The sequence below is a fragment of the Callorhinchus milii genome, unplaced genomic scaffold (genome assembly GCF_018977255.1).
Source record: "Callorhinchus milii isolate IMCB2004 unplaced genomic scaffold, IMCB_Cmil_1.0 Scaffold17, whole genome shotgun sequence".
Lineage (NCBI taxonomy): Eukaryota > Metazoa > Chordata > Chondrichthyes > Chimaeriformes > Callorhinchidae > Callorhinchus > Callorhinchus milii.
Window position 1 is genome coordinate 5,255,394 of NW_024704758.1, and position 21,836 is coordinate 5,277,229.

The following is a 21,836-nucleotide window of genomic DNA, read 5'->3' on the forward strand; positions in this document are numbered from 1 at the left end:
TGTGTGTGTGTGTGTGTGTGTGTTTAGGGGTTGTATTTGTCAAGAGACTGAATCTGAACAGTTTTGCACTTCTCGGAATGAAAACGTTCAATAAAAAAAAACCTGTCTCGGGCTCAAATATTCCACAAATATTGCATTTTCACGCGTGTTTTGGTGGGGTGAGGCTGAATACGTTTTTTTTTATCTCTCAACTTTATTATTATTATTATAACTCCCCTAGAAAGAGAGAGAGAGAGGGAGAGAGAATAGTTTTGTTGATGGTTCTTGTTGAAAAAGGGACACAGTCCATATGTACCAGTGGCACATTAAACCCGACCAGACTTGTGCCGGAGAGTGTTTCGGTTGTGATACTGAATACATGTGAGGGTCAGGGAGTTGGGATGGAGGTGAGAGAGAGAGGGAGAGATGGGAGTGAAATTTAGTGAAAGATAACAGCTCTACTTTAGGAAGTTTGGGGAGAATGAGTCTCTCTCTCTCTGTCTCTCTCTCCCCCCACCACCCAAAAAAACTCCCATCCATCCCTTTCCTACAGAGACATCAAAGCGTTAGGAAGTGAGACAGCTCAGCGCTAACCCGCTTCAGTGATGGAGCCACACTTTCCCCTCCAGCATCTGAGTCGCCTCTCTCACTCGTCTGTCCATTGCAACTCTCAGACCAAGTCTACTGGTCAAACTAAGCAGCTTCACTGAGCGGTTTGAAGCCCGACCCCGAGAGAACAAGGCAATCCATCTAATTGAATCTATCCAGATTCCAGCGACGAGGAAGTGGGAACCAACGTGTTGGGGAATACCAGGACCCGCTATCCCTCCCCATTCCAGTGCAGCACATGAGGCGCAATCAAATACCCACCGTTACATTGCAACACTTATTGGGCTTTTCTTTTTGCAAAGCGATGCTCTCCGTTAATTAAATGTCGCACTTTACTTTTAATTGCAACATCTTTTATATCTGATGCGCCTTTCACAGACTCTTAATCCCCTTCTCCCAACACTGTGTGCTTTCAAAAACTCTCAATTTTTCTCCTCCATTCCCCCCCCCCCCCAAAAAAAAATACTGACCGCAAAACAAATACGTTTTATTTTTATGAGCCTTGTGATGTTAGTTTCTCTGTGTGTGGGGGTGTGTGTGTGGGGGTTATAACCCGAGTATACTTGAACCCCGCACTGAAAATAAAAATCTTTTATTATTCAGTGACTTTATTTGGATATTCCAATGACTTCCAAAAAAAAAAAGAGGGGGAGGAAATAAAAACACAAAGCACTTTGCACTCAGATCTGCACCACGACAGTCAGTCAGTCAGTCTGTGTTAGACATTACCTTTCTTGTTTTTAATTAATTAAGGATTTGTCTGAAAATGGTTGAACTCCCCTTGAGAGAGAGAGAGAGAGAGAGAGAGAAAAAAACACTTGTGGGTTTGGGAAGCGCCGGGAGTGGGAACTCTTCTCACACACCGGGCTGTGTGGCAGAGGGCAGGCGGGCAGAGGAGCTCTGATCCCGGGGAGAGGAATGCCACAGCAGGGGGGGGGGTGTGGGGTGGGTGTTGGGTGTTGGGTTCCCAACAGTGACACACGAACCCTCCCTCCTCCACTCCCTCACACAACAAAGTCGTTGCTGGTCACATCCATAACACAGCGCTGGCGGTACAGCCCTCGGTCTCTCTCTCTCTCTCTCTCTCTCTGTGAGACAGGGCAGGAAGGTTAGGACAGATTTTGCTCATTCACTCAATTCGTTCGAATTGCTCTAAGATGCGCGCAGATCCAAACGGGAGCTGTTTATGTTGGAAAATCAGCCGCAAAATGCGATTTCTCTTGTTTTTTTAAAAAATTTTAGTAAGAACAAAGGTTTTGGGGGTTAAAACCAGGGGGAAGGTGATGGGTTTTTCGAAGTGAAGAATGATCAGTAGTTTTAGTGGCGATAAAGCGAATGGTGGAATATTTTGTATATATCTATATAAAATATCTAATATGTATATATAAGAATGTATAATAAACTATATAATATATGTATATTATATATATAGAATATTGTCCAGGACTTGGTAAAATACAGTACAGACTAACAGCACCGCTCCTCCAAAAGGGTTTGGGATCTTTATTGGAATCTCAGTACAAAAGGAATAAGAAAGCACTTTGCACAACACTGCCGTTGGAATACAGGGAATTTCAGTGAGAAAGCAAAGGGCGAGAGTAAAGGGTTAACACAGGCTGAACCCAGAGAAATCTCAGTCAACCGTCCTCTGTTTTGGCAAATAACAAAGTACTTTCATTTCTTTGTGCATAGAAAATATATATATTAACAAAACGCATCGTAAAAAATAAGACTCAAAGAGTTGCTGCGATAGAAACATTTCTGAACATGTAACCACATTTCTGGTGGGGCTTCTTTTGGGGGTTTCAGATCTTCAGTGCTGAGTATTCAAACATATCCCGTTGTTGCGTGTGTTTAAAAAGACTCGTAGTTAAGTTGGTTATTCAAAAAATATTGATTTCAAAAGCGAGTCGCTCAATTGCTGGAGGAGAATAGAATTGCTGAAAAGGTAGCAATTTGTTTTCGTTTAAAAAATCACCTTCAAAACACTGGTAGTGCTCAAAAGCCTTATTGCTCAGTGGTCAAATGTTTTAATGCTCGGGCAATGATGCCCATGACAGTGAAAGACTCCCAACAAACTCCACCACTTAAAAGTAGTCAGAGAAGGTGGGAGGGGGAGAGAGACTGTAGGACAGGCAATTAATGGGCCTCACTATTTCCCCCTATTGGCCATCTATTTACACTCAGTTAAAATCCCTTTTTTTTTTGGTGTGGTCAGCCTTGGTGTCTGACACATGAGGAAACCTCTTCACCTTGCTTATGAGTATCCAAACCAAATCGAGAATTCCATGCGTCCCACCTTTCGGACGTCTCAATGACGTGATAATATCAAATGCAAGGATTATTATTATTACTATTTTAAATCTTGCAAAAAAAAATCTCAATCAGATTAAATCTTGTGTTGTACCCTCAAACAATATTTACTTCATTTGAAACGGACGCATGTCTGGGGAAAACCTTTGTGAAAAGGGTCGAGCTTTTCAACACTTGCCTCCAATCTGTGCCTTTTTGGGGGGTAAATGGGAATATAAAAGAATCGTAAGACTAGAGGTTCTCTTAACCAAAGGGATCCATGGACAATTGAGTTGTTGAGTCCATCATAAGGGTTGCTTAAAACTGTTCGCTTGACCTGTTTTAATAATAATAATCCTTGCATTTCATCTATATCCTTATCAGTCTTCAAGACGTTTCAAAGCGCTTCACTGGATACACTTTAAAGTGAATTGACTCTATATTTTGTGGGTGAAACATGGCAGCCAATTGCACACAGCAGTGTCCCACAAACAGTCGTGGATTGAAATAATAATTCTTGTATTTGATATAGCACCTGATCACGTCGTTGAGATGTCTCAAAGCGCTTCACAGACTACATGTAAAGTACATTGACTGTGATACAAAATTACTACATACTGCTCAGTTGCTGTCGTTAGTAATGGACCCATTTGAGGAAGTAGAGGCCAGAGTAATTCTACAAAGGGAGGGAGTGGGCTCAGGGAAATATTGTGGGGAGCGGAACTGGGATCTTTGGTTTCGGGCTAGTCGAACATACTGGGATCACAATCTCAAGCAGATCCGTCCAACTCTTCCTGCAGCCGGTCGATCAAGTACTCCCCAAAGCTGCTCTCCCCCTCATTTGTACAGCCCAGCCTGTTGGCGTTGGTGATCAGATCGCCGGCCACTTTAATCTGTTGTATTTTGGGGGCGAGCAGCTGTTTCCTGATGAAGCTGGCTGTGTGAGGGTCCTTGCTCCCCTTGCTCAGCCAGTACAGCTCCTCCAGGAAAGTCGCCATCATTTTCCATTGATGGAGAGCAAGTTCCAATGCCTGCCGAGTGTTCCTGATCTCATCTGTTCTGGGTTTCTGCAACCGAGGCGGGGGAAGGAAGAGAATATTAATCTGACCAGTCCAGTGGCACGATTGAGTATTATTTTGCAAAATTATTAGTGTTCAGTCTGTTTGTCATTGTCTCTGCGTGTTATTTTTAGGTGCTCCGAGATGCTGCTGCTGAAGGCGCTATATAAATGCAAGTTGTTCTTGTATTAATAATAATTATTGTACTTGATTTGTTTTATTTTAGATGTTGTGGTCAGCCAAGTGTCTGACACATGCAAAACTCCCATCAAACTACTGAGAATTCCACGTATACATGGAAATTTCTGTTTGCCTGGTACGGAGTGTGGGCTCTCTCCCTCGTCCTCCCTCCATGGAGGGATGCAACTGTTTTTCACCTAATCCTGGGAAAGTATATTCAGGAGCAAGTTTGATGTCTCTCTTGTTGAGGGTTTCTTCTCAGGATCCCCAGTATAAACTAACTAGAACTTGCTTAATAATATAGGCTAATAATGGACAGGCCAGTACTGCTAATTATGGACTCATCAACCCAACGTGCCAAACCATATCCCAATTCTAGGAGGCCATTTGGCCTTCAAACCTACATTGATGCCTCCTCCTTTAATAAAGCTAACTTACTCTATTCCCAATTCTGTTCTTTACCAATTCTGCTTTATTTTATCAGGAGTGCAGCACTTATTAAAATCCAAAGCAAATTTATCATGATTCAAAACTAATCGATGGGATCTGGGTTAGTTAACACTTTATCCTAGTCTTTAAGAGATTAGCCAGTGTAGATTTAGCATTTGAGCCACATACATAGATCAACAAAATAAAATCTTAGGAGGAAAAAATTCCACTGGGACTAGATTCACTCTATTCACGTGGCATCTTAGAGTGTTCGGAAATTGGCAAATTGTTGAATCCATTCTTAACTTTGGTGCACTTTTCGTGCAGTTCTTAAAATAAATTTATACAAAAAACAGCTGCAGGATTAAGGCTGCATTTAAGAATTTGCTAAATTCTGAACACCAGGAAATGTGAATCGGGACCCAGGTAGAAATTCTTCCCTTGAGCTTAACTGTGTACAATTTACAGTAAAATATGACTTGCGCAGAATTTGAGATACAGGCAAATTTGAATAATCTATACTGCATATGCCTAATTCAATGCAGCCGGTAAGTGTGCATGCAGCGTTGGGAGGAAAGAGGAGTGGTGTTAGGAGATGATCTGCTTATAAAATATGAGCAGTGCAAAGAAATCTAAGTTTTGATGGGAAACTGAATGGGACTCGGCTGCATGTAAGACTTAGAAATTATATGGTTTATAAGGATAAGAGTTATGTGAGTTTTACTGTAGTACAATCATTGTGTTGCACAGTCTCTAATATGGTGTTCATGGAGTCTCAGGCTTGGTACACTCCTCTGTACCTGGATATCCTTGGCGCAGTAATGACCCCCTCGTTCGGTTTGATAATTGAGCAGTGTTTCGGCATTTTTCTCCTCCACTTCAGCAGCTTTGCGGAAATAACCGGAAACTCTCGGCAGAGCAACATCATCTTGTTGAAAAAGCTCCATCTGAACCCAACCCCAGCAACAACAAAATCTACATCAACGCTGGCTAACCGCCAGGTTTCATTCGTTAGTTACAACCTATCGCAATATAATGATCAGAATATTTGTCCATTTTATTTCTAATCAAACTGCAATAAGCAGGAAATTGATGGCATCAGCGGAATTTGTGACGAGTAAATGCATCTACAAATGGATAATAATAATTCTTGCATTTGTTATTGCACCTTATCATAATTTCGAGCGTCTCAAAGGCTCCATAGAATATATTGTAAAGTAAATTGATTGTATATATACTTTTGTGGGCGAAAGTGGTGGCCAATTGTGTCCCGCAAACAGTCATGGATTGAGTGACCAAATTATTATTTTTATTTATTTATTTTGAAGCAATTATTACCCCCGGAAAAGCCAATCAACTAACAACCGGGTTCCTACTTACTGCTACGTAACCAGAGACGTGTGGAGTAAGGAAACTTGCCTAAGGTTTTGCCCAGTCAGGGAATCGAACCCAGATCCTCTCGCTTGTGAGGTGAGCGCGCTATCCACTATGCTACAGGACTCCACATCGTTTCTTGGAATTTCAGAAATCCTATGATTTTATTTCCCCCACTTGGCAGCATCTTCCTGCTCATGCGGTTTTGCTATTGGAGGCAACGGCTAGTGACCGTCTCAGCAGGCGACTTTGTCTCAGTAGCTTATCGTGCAACTGACTCTCTCAAGGTCTGTTTGCGCTACAGTGTTTGTTACATGATATTTGCCCCAGGAAAGGAGGAATTCTCTTTTGGAATCAAGGCTTGGGGACCCTAGAGTGTGCGATAGGATGACTGCTAGAGTCTAACCAGATAAAAAGGCATAGCTTGCCATTGAGAGCACTGACTGGCAAGCTTCCAGCTGGGATGACCCTACCCGTTAGGGCTTCGGCTCGCAGGGTTAACAGGAGCTGAGTGGGAAGAATCCCTGGCCCCAATATTATTTTGTGAATGAGCCACTGAACTGATTGGGAGAGACAGCTGCCAGGAATCAGCAATGAGTCATACTGCACTGTCACTGGTGTGTTGCAGCTTGTCAATGCCCTGCAGGATACACTATAGGGAAATAGGATGGCAACATCATTTCATTTCCGTGTACAGTTTATACACCATTTTGTTGTAATTAAACCAAAATCGCATCTAGTGTTGACCTTTAGATTGAAACACAATTTACACTTATACAGAAGGCACCTCAAAGCACTTTAATACAGTTCGCAACCGACATTTCTTTCACATCTCAATCCACGACCATTTGAGGGACACTGCTGTGCGCAATTGGCTGCCACGTTTCACCCACAAAATATAGTCACTTTATGGTATATTCTATGAAGTGCTTTGAGACGTCTCAACGATGTGATAGGACGCTATATCAAATGCAAAGACTATTATTACAATGCAAAAACAAAATTACATTTGTTTAGCACCTTTCATGTCGGAAGAACGTCCCAAGGCACTGGATAGTCAGGGATTTGGACCCGAGCGGGAGATGGGGATGGAATTTGGGGTAAGGGAGGGTTATTATTATCATTATCCCTCACTGGGGCTAAATATATTAGGACACAAAAAACAGCGCAAATCTAATGTGGCGATAAAGGTTGACATAAATCGGCTCTGGGCAAGTCCCACACTGCACACACCTGTGTTCACAAACTGGTAGCTTAACTTATTGTGTTACACAAAATATACAGTCGCTGTACTTTATAGCAGGGCCTCCTAAACTTTCTGAGCTCAAGGCCTATCAGGAGAGTAGATATCTGGGCGTTTTGCCCACAATATACAAGTCAATCCGCTTCACAATATATTCTGTCAAACGCTTCGAGACGGCTCGACGATGCGATAAGGCAAATGTGATATCGAGTGCAAAGATTATTATTATAATATCCTGACTGAAGACCCCCGCACTCAGTCTGGGTGGGCTTGTGGAGGCACGGATCAAGCTCTCCGGGACGCTACTGCGCGTTAAGGACCCTACGTAAATGCTGTTGTTGCTATACCAGTTTGGGCACCGCCGCTTTTATAATACGCCCTGCAAAGCGCTTCGAGTTGACCTCTTGGGAGTGAAGCTGAATTCAAGGATTACTATTTATTTCATGATGTACTTGTGCGTTTTTTATTTAGGTCGGAAATGTAAACCTATCTTGTGAAACTCATGGGGGTGGAGGGGTGTGGAGGGGGTGGGGGGGAGGAAGAAAAGAGCTCCACGATTTGTCCCAACCCCCAAGTCTGTTTGGCAGACAACTGAAATATCCTAAAGATCCCAAAACACTGGCATCCAAATTGCACCCTTTACCCCCACCCATCAACCCACCCACCCACCCACCCATCACCACCCCAATCAGGGGAGAAGGGAGGAGGAGAAGGATCAGGAGAGAGACACACACACACACAGAGAGAGAGAGAGAGGGGGAGAGGGAGAGGGGGAATGGTGTGGGAATCGTCTTACCAGAGCCTGGAAGCGATAGGACACCTCGTAGAGGAGCGCGATGAGTCCGCACACAGCCTCCTCCACACGCCGGGGGTAGCTGTGCCTGACCCGGGTCCCGGGGACCAGCCGGTGGGCAGCACAGATGGGCAGACACGTCTTGGGTCGCTTCTCCTTCGGCTCCATCGTGGGCACCAGCAATCAAAGTGGAGCTGGGATGGGAAGAGCAAAATAAAAATATAATACTATTTGGAGAAGAGTGGGGAGTGGGGGAGGGGGGGAAGGAGAAAAAAAAAAAGCACACACTCACCCACACTCACACTCACACACACACACAATTATAAGGTGAAGTTGGACCAACAGAAGGGCGTCTCTCTCTCTCTCTCTCTCTCTTGAGATTCTGCTGCTTGTTCCTCTTCCAGTTCAATCGTTGCTTCCTCCGGATCCAGGACCTCAAGGGTTCAAAGAGGCAGTGTTCGTGCTCAGGGATCTGCGTGTGTGGCTCTGGTGGGGCTCTGATGGAGAGCCAGGGATGGGGCTGATGGAGAGCCAGGGATGGGGCTGATGGAGAGCCAGGGATGGGGCTGATGGAGAGCCAGGGATGGGGCTGATGGAGAGCCAGGGATGGGGCTGATGGAGAGCCAGGGATGCAGCTGCTGGTGCCCACGTCCCAGGGATGGAGCAGAGAGGCGCTTCCCGAAGTTGACATGGGTTTGGGGAAACTTAGCAGCTGTTCGTCGCTGCTCCATTTACAGCAATCGTTGCAGTTTCTCGCCCCCGTTGATCACCGACACTGATAATAATAATAATAATAATAATAATAATAATCCTTGCATTTGATATAGCGCTTTTCACGTCCGGGAGGACGTCCCAAAGCGCTTCACACAACACACTGTCAAGTGAATTGACTGTATGTTTGTGGGCGAACGCGGCAGCCAATTGCGCACAGCGGTGTCCCCACAAACAGTCCTGGATTGAAAATGACACAATTTATTATTGTTTTTGTTTTTTTGGAGGGATTATTATTAGGCACTGTGTGGAGTAAGGAAACTTGCCCAAGGTTTCTCCCTGACCTGCCTGGAATTGAACCCAGGTGTCTCGCTTGCAAAGCGAGTGCTCTAACCACTGCGCTACAGGACTCCACTGATGCCCTGCAGCTAAAATATTAGCAGCCTGTTTATACACTTTAGTCACAGACCAGGATCTAACAACAACAACAACAACAACAACAACAAAATTACATTTGGAGAGCGCCTTTCACGTCGGGAGGACGTCCCAAGGCGCTGTCTAAAGCGCAGCCCATCCATGAGCACAAGTCTTCTGCTCCCGATTCAGTTTTTTTAAGAGAAAATAAATCAACCTTAAATGACCAAGATAGGCATAAAATCCTGAACTCGAGACGATTCTTTTATGCAAAACGAGCGATATTCATTAGTAAAAGTCGTTCTCAAATTTCACTCCCGTTCTCTTGAAATCCAGTGTTTTACTGCTCCTGGATGAGAAATTAAATTAATTATTTTGCAGCAATGATGGCTGTTTAGGACACCGAGGAATTTGATGTCAGCCTTTTCCCCAAATGGTTATAGCATGAAAGTAAGAAACCTGTGGGTTCAGCCTCCATGTCAGGACTTTGAGCTCAAAGCCTTGGCTAACACTCAACTGGCAAGGGTCATTGTAGGAGGGACCGTCCTTCGGATGAGATATTAAATAATAATCCCTCCAAAAAACCAAAAACAATAATTAAATTGGTCATTTTCAATCTACGACTGTTTGTGGGACATTGCTGTGCGCAATTGGCTGCCGCGTTCGCCCACAAATATACAGTCAATTCACTTCACAGTGTGTTCTGTGACGCGCTTTGAGATGTGCTTATTTTATCAGTCCTGAAATGTAAAAGCCCGGTGGATCCCATAGGATTCAAATCCATATGGCAGGTAATGGGAGGTTTTAGAATAAATAACAACAACAAACTGCATTTATATAGCACCTTTCACATCAGGAGGACATCCCAAGGCACTGGACAATTGAAGGCTTGCACCCGAGCTGAGGGTTGGATTCGGCAAGGGTGGGACCAAAGGGAGTGAGGGTGGGGGAAAGATGACCAAAAGTGTATCCAAGAGGAAGGTCTTGAGATGGACCTTGAAGGAGGTGAGGTGTGGGGAATCTGGAACCATGTTCCAGAGAGCAGGGGGCGGTGGAATAGGCTGAAAGCCTGACCACCGTTGTGGGTGACTTGAAGCCGGCCAGTGCCTGGGAGTCTTTCTGGGGAATTCCTGTTAGAATGGTGTCCTTCACCACAAACTCTTTGATTTATTGTTGACATCCTGAAATGATTCAAATGCACGGAGTGGAGTGATACAACAACTGGCATTTATATAGTGCCCCTAATGCAAGGTAGCATCCCAAAACGCTTAAATGATGAAGGGGAGGTTGAGCCCAAATCATCGTACTCTCAATACCAGTCTCAAGTTAAGGACTTATTTCTTCCCCAGTTGCTCTCTTTCCCCCGAGCCTCCGATATATCATGCCAACTCTCATATCAGATCATTCCTGAAAGAACAGTACATTGCACAACCCAGAGAGCACAGGTTTAGGGTTACAAAGTGTAATTCTAACAGTCTAGGATGTATTTTTTTACATCGAGGGTAACTAATACTGGAACAGGTCACCGCGAAGAGAGGTTGAAGCCAGAATGCTGACGGGAGGACAGGACGGTGGGTATGAGATCTGGAAGGATGAGCCAAAGGGCCTTCTTCATTCCAAACCTCAGTTGCGATCTTCCTAATTAAAAAGCACGGAGCAAGCATTGCTTCGTTCCAAAGTTGTCTTGTCCCCCGGTTGCCATCGAACTTAAAAAGTTTGCATTTTTAAAAATAATTCTGAGGTGGTCAAGTATGTTGGCAGCCACTTTCTCTCGGATGGCGTGGGAGATGATCCGAATTCTTTGTGGGCATTTGAACTGGTTCATGTTTTGAAGTCACTGCTTTATAAATAGAGGCTTGTGAAATTCAATTCAAGTGTAAGCTGCCCATTGCTTCATGTTTTCCATTCTGCTGAGACTTTATCTGTATGCTCATCGACAAAGGTCTAGTCATTTATAAAAGGTTATAGCATGAAAGTAAACAAAGTCAGTTCAAGTCAATCCACAACAAATGTACATTATGAACTAGATTCTGTATTATTCCTGCTCAAGCACCCACATATTTATTCTCCCCCCAAGACTCTCTCTCCTCCTATACCACAAAGCTTTCTCAGGTGAGATGTTGCAATGGGCACCTGGGCACCTTAGACTTCTGTCAATGCTGCTCTTCATCTGTGTTGCTGTTTGAGAGTATAAGAGCAGCTTGCAGATATGATTTGCCTTCTCTAGGTGCTCCTCTGCCAAAATTGAATTAATAACAACAAAATCATGTTGATATAGCACCTGCCAAGCGAAGGGCATGGACAGGTTGGTCTGGTGTTAATAGGTCACAGAGGTCGGGAGGAGCAAGGCCGTGGAGGGCTTTAAAAGTGAGGACGAGGATTTTAAACTCGATCCTCTGAGGGATGGGGAGCCAGTGTCAGGCTGAAACACCTCACACCAGCTGACACAGTGGGGAAGTGAGGAATTCCAATAATAATTCTTACATTTGATGTAGTGCCTCTCACATCAGGAGGTTGTGTCAAAGTTATTCACAGAGTGGACTGTAAAGTGCAGTGACTGTGTATTTCATCCACTGAACATATCGACTTGTTCGCACTCTCTGTTCTGCTCAGTGGGCTCCCCCATGCTCCATATCTCCTGCCTGGCCCGCCCTACCATCGGCAATTGGGCTTTCAGTCTCTCTGGCCCCACCCTTTGGAGCTCCACCCACAGTCCCTTCACCTCACTCCCTCCCTTACCTCCTTCAAGGCCTTTCTCAAGACCCTCCTTTGACCGAGCCTTCGGTCATCCTCCTACCATACCCTCCCTGCCCTAAATCCTAAACCCCAGCTCCTGACCCCAACCTCCAGCTTGGGTCCAAATCCTTGACTGTCCAGTACCTTAGGACTTCCTCCTGACGTGAAAGGCACAATACAAAATGTAAGTTGTTGTTGAACAGGCAGCTGAGACTGGCTTTAACATCTCATCCGATGCAACACCCCCCAGCACTACATTCGAACGTCAACCTAGACTGTGATCTGTAAATCCCAATGCGGGGCTTCAATTCACGACCTTCTTACTCAGATCCACAAGAGTACCACCAACGGAGCCAGGCTGACACCTTGCTGGAGGTGAAATTGCAAGCGTTGGTAGAGTCCGTGTGTTTGGGGCTGATGGGGTAATGGTGATTTATGGTCTGGCTGCACTCTGGGGAATGTGACCTTTTCGGTTCAGTCTGCCTGGTTATATTTAGGTGCATTATTGAAATACTGTACAGAATGCTGCTGCCACGACACAGGTTGAAGTGTGAATGATGGAGTGGAACGCAGACCTCTGTTCACGTGGCCTTGCTCAGACATGTGCTGCGTATTTGGCGGTCGAACCGGCTCCAGTTTTGGTATCTGTGGGGAAACGAGGCAACCATAGGCCGGCTTGAGACCCTAGTGGCTGGAAATTGCAGCAGAGCCTAGGCCCCAACCCCATTTTGTCCTAAAGATTGAATTGTGGAATATTGTTATATCAGCCTCATGTGTATTATTCCAGTCCTGTTTCACATCCCTCTAATACTAATCCTTACAATTGGTATAGTGTGTTTCTCCCACAAAATATACAGTTAATTCATTATGCAGTATATTCTGTGAAGAGCTTTGAGACATCTCAAAGATGTGAAAAGGCATTTCAAATGCAAAGATTATTATAGATCTTGAATATGTTCAATGTGAACAGCACAAAGATGCATTTCCACATTAGGTATGCCTGTTTGTTTTGGCAACACTATCTCTTTTTACTTGGCAAAGGGGTTTTTAGGTGTAAGTTGGTGTTCCTTTAATTCCTTAACCTATACTCCTTCCCCCACTGTGGTCCTTGGAAGCCCTTTACTGACTGATGGAAGGAATAATACTAGGTGTGAATAAGTGCTGACACCATGGCGAGCTGTGAACAACCTAATCTAACATTGGGGAATAATCCAGTCACTCTTCAAAAGGAGCGAATACTGTAAAAGGCTGGCGTCTTTCATTCAGCGAAGGAATTGTGTTCACGTTCAACCCGTTAGGTCCAGTCGCTATACATTCAAGTGAAGGATGGAGTGAGTTGCACACATTTCAGCTGGAGCCAGAAATTTCTTGTGGTCTTAGCCTACGAAACCACTCGGTTAATTTTAAGACAGCTCTGAACTCCCAGTACCATACTGTATGGTTGTCTTGTTTTCTTTAGAAAAAAACACAGAACAGTAGATGAGAACAGGTTCGCAATAGGCTTGTAATGGTCAGTTGAGGACATGTCTAGATCTCTAAGTCCCATTGATGTGACAGCCTGGTCAACTACTTCTCACAGCTTGAACCACTGCACTCACAATAGAGCCAGGTATATCTGCTGGGAAACTGTTCAACCCACGATAACCCTACAAACTGGGCACAGGTTTATAGTCTACTGTCCTCAAAAGGATGAAGGGGGTATAAAGTCCACCAAGGTTTGAACTGAGAACTTCCTGGTCCCCAGCTTGCTTAACTAACTGAGTTTCCTGAGATGATGCAGGAGCGTTTGGTGCTCTTCCTAAAATGCACCTATTTAAGCATTAAATTCATTTACAGTGTATTCTGTGAAGCGCTTTGAGACATCTTGAAGATATGATAAGGCAATATATAAAACGCAAGGATTATTGTTTTTATTATTATAATAATTAAATCGGTCATTTGTTTCATGGCTGTTTGGGGGACATTGCTGCATACAAACTGTCTGGTCCATTCGCCATCAATTACACAGTCATTTCACAATAAAATCTTCTGAAGCGCTTTGGGATGTCTCGGTGACATGATAAGGCGCTATATCAGTGCAAGGATTGTTCTATGTTATTATACATTTAAAAACAAGTGCAAATCAGTTTCACCTTTGACAGTGTAACAGGGATGCTCCAAGCTTGAGTGTCCGTTAATTCTCACGTTCCAAATCCTTATCCCTGATGAATTGCTTCCTTATTTTACAGAAGGTAGAGATATTATCTGTCATACACTTCCATCTTAATCTGCCTAATCTTCTCTGTTCTGTCTGGAGATGAAATATGATTTTGTAGCGGTAGGAGGGAGGTAAGACCGGAAAAAGTGGGGCGAAGCTTTCAGCAGTGAGTTATGACCAACCTCCTGAGTGGTAGTTAAGTCCTATTATATGGTTAGCCGTGACTTATTCAATTTACAGCACATGTTCCATTTTTGTGTGCGTGATTTTTACTGGGGATTATAAACAGCTAGGTGAATACCCGCTAAAAGCCCCCAAAGCATTTTGGAGCTGCCTCCCCCATGACCAGGGAGCAAAGGAGTTTCCGTATTACAACACAATACAAAATTACATTTGTAAAGCACCTTTCATTTCGGTAGGACATCCCAAAGCGCTGAACAGTCAGGTATTAGGACCCGAGCAGGGGTGGAGTGGGGGAGAGTCTGTAATGCTCTGGTATGAGATTTTTATCCTGTTTACAGGCAAAATGTAGGTGTCAGCCTGGCTTAGTTCGTAGCAAACTTACCTATGAGTTAGAAGGTTGTGGGTTCAAGACTTGAGTTGTCTGACGCTTCAGTGCAGTAGAGTGCACCGTTGGGGGAAAGCTGCATTGTTGGAGATGTTAAACTGAGGTCCTATATGCTTTTAAAGATCCCACAGCACTGTCTAAAAAGAGAAGGGAGTTTCTCCCTTTGACCTGGCCGAGAATTCCCCAGATAAGATTGGTCACTCACTTCATGATTGTTTGTGGAACATTGCTGTGGGCAAAATTGTTTACCTATGAATACTTTTACATTAAATCCTGTGAAGTTCTTTGAGATGCATCAGTGATAAAGAAGCGCTATGTCAAATGCAAGAATTATTATAAGTTGCACGTCAGCCTATATACTTGACTCTCCTTTTACATTTTGATGCTTATTAACTGTGCCATTTAGAAAGCAATTCACGCCCACTGCTCTAATGATCTTCATACAGTAAATAACAGAAAGGAAGGACTTGTATTTTTATAAAACTTTATTCTCTCCTCAAAGTGCACGGTAGTCATCCTAAAGTGCATTGACTGTATTTTGCCCACAACTATACAATCGAGTTTACAATATATTCTGTGACATCTCAACAGTGCGAGACACTATCTCAAATGCAAGGATTATTAATATTTGGTAGATGAATTCCCTTCTCTTTTTCGAGTGGTGCCATCAAAGTGGATCTTTAATGTTCACCTTAACCGAAGGATGAGGCCTCTGTTTAATTGGGGTTGGGTTGCATTTCGCTGCCACCACTGAAGTGGATGTGAAAATCTTTCTGATATCATGTGAGCTTTCAAACTCAATTTGAATAAGAGTTTCAAGCGTTCCTCCTGCCTTCACCAATGAGACGTTGAAATGATTTCAAGATCCTTGTCTATGCATTCAAATCCCTCGAAGGCGTTGCCCAACCCACCCGCTGCAAATCTCCGACAATCCTACTGACCATTTGCTCAGCGCTCCTCAAGATTTGCCTCTTTGAATGTCACCTCCCCCACACCCACTCCCCCATGCCTGGCTCCGGTCTCTAGCCAGCAGCGTAATGCACTCTGTGGTCGCATCCCGACATGAAAGGTGCTGTGTAGATATGAATTATATTGTAATTGAGTGTCGAGAATCATTTAAAAACTAGACGTGTTCAACGATTTAAAGGACAAATGGATGCTTTCAACTCGTGGTTTTGTTTTGCTTGGATAAAGAAGAACGAAGGTTTATTGGGATGGCGCCAAATCAACCACCTCTTCACTCAGCGGTGGCGTCCCGTTTAATTGTAATGCTGAGAAGGGGATTGGCCTGAACGCACACATCTGGTAAACGGATCAACACCATTACCGATATCATTACCCGAGTATGCAGCTGTTTCAGGACTGTGTTGCGTAATGCCATCAGCAGCCTCTCTGCACTCCAAACCGCTTCGCTTATTACTCCTGGTCTGGCCATCATTCCGCTTTCTCTCAGAGTCGCCTTTGCGTCTCTTTACCCCCCACCACCTCCCGTTATTGTGCATCTTTTGCTCTGAATGTGAGCAACTAACACATGCTACAAGCACCTCACTCCCCACGCCTCACACTCCCTACCATCTGTGCGATCCCACTCTCTCTCTCGCTCAAGAAATATTACTTCTCTCTCCATGAAATATTAGTAAGCAGCTCCTGTCTCTGATGCTTTGGAACGTGGTTGCCAGTGGAGATTTACTGCCGAAAATAATGTCCTGCAGTTACTTAACTTGTTTTTTCACCGCCGAGGAATGGGCCTGGAACCATGCCATTTGTTTTTCCTGAGCTCCCCTCAGCACACTCACCCAAGTTGCCAGTACCATTTAATGCAGGTCATTCAGAACTCTGCAGCTCATGTACTGTCCCGCACCAGGCTTCGGGACCACATCACTCCCATCCTCGCTCGCCTCCACTGGCTCCCCATCCCCCAGAGGATTGATTTCAAGATCCTCATCCTCACCTGTAAGGCCATCCACGGCCTTGCTCCCTCCTACCTCTCTGACCTACTATCCCCCTACCTACCTGCCCGTACCCTCCGTTCCTCCGGCTCCGGTCTGCTCCATGTCCCCCGCCCCAATCGCCCTACCATCGGTGGTCGGGCCTTCAGTCTCTCAGCCCCCAGGCTCTGGAACTCCATCCCCCAGTGCCTTCGCCTTGCTTCCTCCCTCTCCTCCTTCAAGGCCGGTCTCAAAACCTTTCTCTTTGACCGAGCCTTCAGCTCCCCTCTCGACTCTCTTCCCTCTCCTCGCTCCCTCCCTTCCCTCCCTCACCCTGACCATTTCCCCCCCTCCTCGCTCCCTCCCTTCCCTCCCCTCACCCTGACCATTTCCCCCCTGCTCGGGTCCTGACCCACCTGTGCAGCGCCTTGGGACGTCCTCCTGACGTGAAAGGCGCTTTATAAATGGAATCTTGTTGTTGTTGTTGTAATGCAGGAATCAGACCATTGGTATATGTCATAAAGGCACTGATGACAGATGACAGACCAGCCAGCCTGGCTCATCAGCAGGACATGGAAGGACAGAATGATCACTTGGAGCAGGGAGTCTTCCCACTCAGCTCCTGTTAATCCTACAAGTCAAAGCCCTAATCACCTAATGCATTATGTGGTCCTAGCTAGGCAAGCGTGGAAAGCTTAACAGATAATGCTTTCAATTACCAGCAATGCTGTTTTAGCTAGGTAAATAGCAGTAGTCACCTCAACACCTATTCTGGGTCCCCAAGCCTTGGCTCATGCCAACGTGTGCCTAATACCCTCCAGAACTAGGTAAGCAGGGTGTGTCTCTCTGGGGAGAGAGTGCACATTCCATTCCAGATACAGGAATTGCCATGTGTAGGTGGAATACATGGAACTCTGTCTGGTGTGGCTACTCTTAACCATGGTGATGTGTTTCCACACATGTCGGACACCCAGCCAAACAGGCACAGATGGGACCTCGGTTTAGCATCTCATCTAAAGGACAGCACCTCCGACAATGCAGAGCTCCCCCAAGACTGCATTGAAATCTACTCTGTCAACTCAAAGTCCGCAGTGTAAGACTTGAATCCACAACCTTCTCACTCTCAGATAAAAGTCCTACCAACTGAGGCAGGCATACCTAATATATAGTACAACGTAGTACTATAGAAATTGATAGCATTATTCATCCCATTGTACTTGTGCTGTTTCTGTGAAAGATTGATCCGTTCAGTCTCATTCCTCTGCCTCTCCCCACACACACCTTTTTGCATTTCATCTAATTTTCCCCCTTAAAAGCTCATGAGTTCATCAGTTCTCATCCACGGCCTGGGGGGAATACAGACCATCTCCTATTGAGCAGGTCATGTTATTGATCCCTGGTACCAAGGACAATACAATTATGGAGAGAGAATCTCAGTGCCTGCTAATTGATATTGTAGCCTAAAATAACTGGAGTCCAGCAGTAACACCATGGGGTTTTACTGAACTGAACAAATTGGATTGTCAAGCTCTGATAAGATGGTAATAAAACAGGGGGGGGGTGTGGAATGGAGGGGACGGGGGGTTGTGAAAGAGACACCAGATCGGTACACGCTCTCTTATACATGATCAAGGTCTAGGCATTGTGTGATCCTACGAAAAGGAACCGAAACCCACATTAACGTGCCAATGAACCAGTGTGCAATGTTTGATACCAGTATCACTGTCCCCTGTCTCCTCCTATACACCCCCCCACACACACCAGCAGGCAATGACCCCCCACCTGAATAACTAACTGCAGCTCGTACATCAGCCCCTGACATTCCACTCTGACACAAGGTCCCCGAATAGCCCACCGAGCCTACGCCTGTGTTACCCATCAACACCTTTGTTGTAAACGCTTAATTTAAAGGAACGTCTTACAACAACACAAACACTACAACAACAGGGAGAGAGAGAGGGGCCACCCAGACAGGATGGACAGACACAGCATGGGTGTGGCCGATCAGCTACTTGTACTGTGGCCTCCGCTACTTACTGTCAGTGACCACTTACTGTCTTGTCTCTCTTTCCAGTACTTTTCCCTTTGTGGGAACAGATGGGAGATTACCTGAACAGAGCAATGATTTTTTATACAAAGTGGCAAAAGGAACAGTGAAAGATTAGGGGAAAGAGCAGGGGGTGAGGGGTGCCGAGGGTGCTTCAGACCAAACTTTAATAATAATATGATGTAGCACATTATCACGTCATTAAGACGTCTCAAAGCATTTCACAGAATATATTGTAAAGTAAATTGACTGTATTTTGTGGGCGAAACGCAGCAGCCAATTGCCCACAGCAGTGTCCCATGAACAATCTTGGGTTGAGTGACCACTTTTTTTTGGAGGGATTATTAGCCCTGGAAAGTGATCCGCCAATTGATTAACAACGTGGTTCCTACTTACTACTAGGTAAACAGAGACATCTGGAGTAAGGAAACTTGCCTAAGGTCTCGCCCCGCCGGGAATCAAACCCGGGTCCTCTCGCGAACCACTGGGTCACCGGAATTAAAGAAGACCCGATCGTTTCTTGCGCTGGATTTATTTGGTGGAAGCATTTGACTGCACACAATAAAGGGGCTTGGTGGCTGACGGGTGCTTGATGGCAAGTCCCATTTGATCTAATCTCCGGTAAAAATGTAACGGGCTGGTCTTGGTGGTAGTTGGAACTCGCACATAGACAGCAGGTGTCAGCAGGGCAGGAACACACCAGCGTGATCTGTGCCGGCAACTTGGGGGGGAGTGGTGGGGAGGTGACAGGGCTAACAGGTGTCATGAGGGTCTGTGAAGCCTCACCACGTAGACCTCATGCAGACATCATCAGGTGGCCCGATTGTCAGCTTGCTAGATTGGAACAACGCTTGCTGACTGGGTGGTCTGCTGCCTATTTTGATACAAATGACGAGAGGGAGTGAGTTGCTGTCTGTGTGGGGAGCTGTTTCTTGTCCACTTCTGGCCTGCAAGCCACAGATTAGCCACCACTGTGATGGATTATGTGCTCCACTCTGGCTGGGATTAACAGCTCACTTGCATGGGAGAGGCAAACCTCAGAACTTGCCACTCTTTTCTCTCCCCATTACCACACATACACCTCACAGAGCAACTCTTAACCCATTTCGTTGACCTTCCGCCAGGCACCTTACTCTGGGCCGAATGGGGACTGTACACTTCTCTCCAGGTCTTCACGCATCGCACAAGGTGTCTATTTAGCCACAGATGAATGGAGATTGAATTACAGTCATAAACGCCAGGCAGGCCCTTTGCTCCAGCACGTAACTCATTAGCAATGCCTGTCCACCCCTTTTAGAACACGACCTGCTTTGCCCTTGACTCAGGATAAGATCTCGATGGCCTTCACAGTAACAGAGAGGAGATCAGAGCAAGTGGGGTGTGTGTTAAGTGGAGTCCCGTCCTGTAGCCCAGTGGTTAGTGCACTAGCCTCGCAAGCAAACGGACTTGGGTTCGATTACCGGACAGGGCAGGTTTCCTTACTCCGCACACCTTTATTTACGTAGCAATAAGTAGGACCCCAGTTATTAGTTGATGGTGGATTGCTTTCTGGGGATAATAATCCCTCAAAAAAAATAATTTGGTCACTCGATCTATTTCGCCAACCAAATAGACAGTCAATCTTTACAATATATTCTGAGAAGTGCTTTGAGACGTCTCAATGACATGATAAGGCACTGTATAAAATGCAAAGATTATCATTATTATTTATTGTTATACAAAGTCCATTTTTGTCTGGTTTCCTGAGCAATTGTTCAAGATAAATTTGACTGCAATTCCATAGCTAATATTAAGATTTAACATGTTTCTCACCTTTGTTCAGTGCTATGAAATGTTACCCTACATTAAGGCTACCCAACTACAGGATAAATGCAAGCTGGTATTGTCCAGATAAGATAATACCTCGAAGTGCTATACAGGGTCAGAGGGGAAACCCAGTGAGTAGGAGTTTAAAGGAAGTTGTCTACCAAAGGCATGGTCAAAAATTAAGTTTTCAGAATACCTCCAGTTTGCACCCTTCCATGGGACAGAAGGATGTGAAGTGGAGGGATTATGGGAGTGAGATCTGTAAACTGGGGGATAGCGGCTGAAAGCTCTGGGGTTGACACAATGGAATGTTCCCTCCGCATCACTGCAGTAAAACCAGCCAGGTCCAGCTACAGGGCAAGACTCTACACACTGTTCCACAAATAGGTCAGAAACCATCCATTCCTCTAACCCAGTGAGCACACAGAGAACAGTGTATGCTAAAGCTTTGCCTGACAACAAAAGGTTGTTAAAGATCCCACAAAACTGTCCGAAAAGAGAAAGGAGTTTTCATCCTTCTAACAACCTGCCCTTAATTAACTCCCTCCTTTATAATAATAATAATCCTCGCATTTGATATAGCGCCTTATCACTCCATTTGAGATGTTTGAAAGCACGTCACAGAGTATATTGTATTAGATATATAGTGGCTTGACTGTATTTTGTGGATGAGCCTCATAATGCTGTGTATAAGGGCGGCCTCGGAGTAAGGCTTCATTGATGTGCAAACTGAGTATCCGGGCTGTACCAGTGAGAGGTTGCTGAATGGAGGTGGTTGCTCGAACGGGTTTGACTGTATGCGAAAGGCTTTATATAAGTGCAATTTGTTGTTGCAAAAAGTGCTTATATCAGTTTCCACTTCAGCTCCTTCGAAACGCCAGAGATAAAAAGGTACATGTGATACGTGTGACCGGGGCTGTGCTTTACAACGGGAGACTGCTTGTTCCGCTCAAATCCAAGGCACATCGAACATCAATTCAATCCCTCTCAAACCTCGGATCCCGCAGTTTTGAGATTCCCAATCCGCGCAGCGTTTCCCGAAAACAAATCAATCTTGTTACCAGGGAACAGTTGTGTCACTGTCGTACCCGATGTGTTTCAGCTCAGCCCAAGGTCCACAAGTAACATGATCTCACCTCTGCCTCCTACAGAAATTCCTTGGGTGAAGCTTGGCCCCGTAATGTATATACCGTGCAATAAAATGCGAGTGGTGCTTGTTTTACGGCCTCAATGAAGCACATTCCACTGTTTGGTCACAGCCGGGGGAGAACGTCAGAGAAAGGGGTGGCAGGCAAGACATTAACCGATAAGGCGCTATATTAAACGCAAGGTTATTATTATGATTATTATAAAATATATGGTCAATTCACTTTACAGTATATTCTGTGAAGCCCTTTGAGACATCTCGATGACGTGATAAGGCACCATATCAAATCCAAGGATTATTATTATGATTATTATTATTGTGTTGG

General features: G+C 45.0%; 1 protein-coding gene across 2 annotated transcripts; it reads right to left on the reverse strand.

Moving 5' to 3' along the window:
• Positions 1 to 2,924: 2,924 nt before the first annotated feature.
• On the reverse strand, positions 2,925 to 8,382 carry zgc:172145 (Ferritin light chain, oocyte isoform-like). 2 transcript variants are annotated; one of them, XM_007887491.2, is made up of 4 exons: positions 8,276 to 8,382; positions 7,961 to 8,151; positions 5,348 to 5,494; positions 2,925 to 3,947 (listed from the first exon to the last, which is right to left on the reverse strand). In XM_007887491.2, the coding sequence occupies exons 2-4, from the start codon at positions 8,123 to 8,125 to the stop codon at positions 3,651 to 3,653; spliced, it is 609 nt and encodes a 202-aa protein (XP_007885682.1). In that variant the 5' UTR covers positions 8,126 to 8,151; positions 8,276 to 8,382; the 3' UTR covers positions 2,925 to 3,650. The 2 variants fall into 2 exon arrangements, with proteins under 2 accessions (XP_007885682.1, XP_007885679.1); XM_007887488.2 differs by having other exon boundaries at positions 8,250 to 8,382.
• Between the last annotated feature and the right edge of the window lie 13,454 nt (positions 8,383 to 21,836).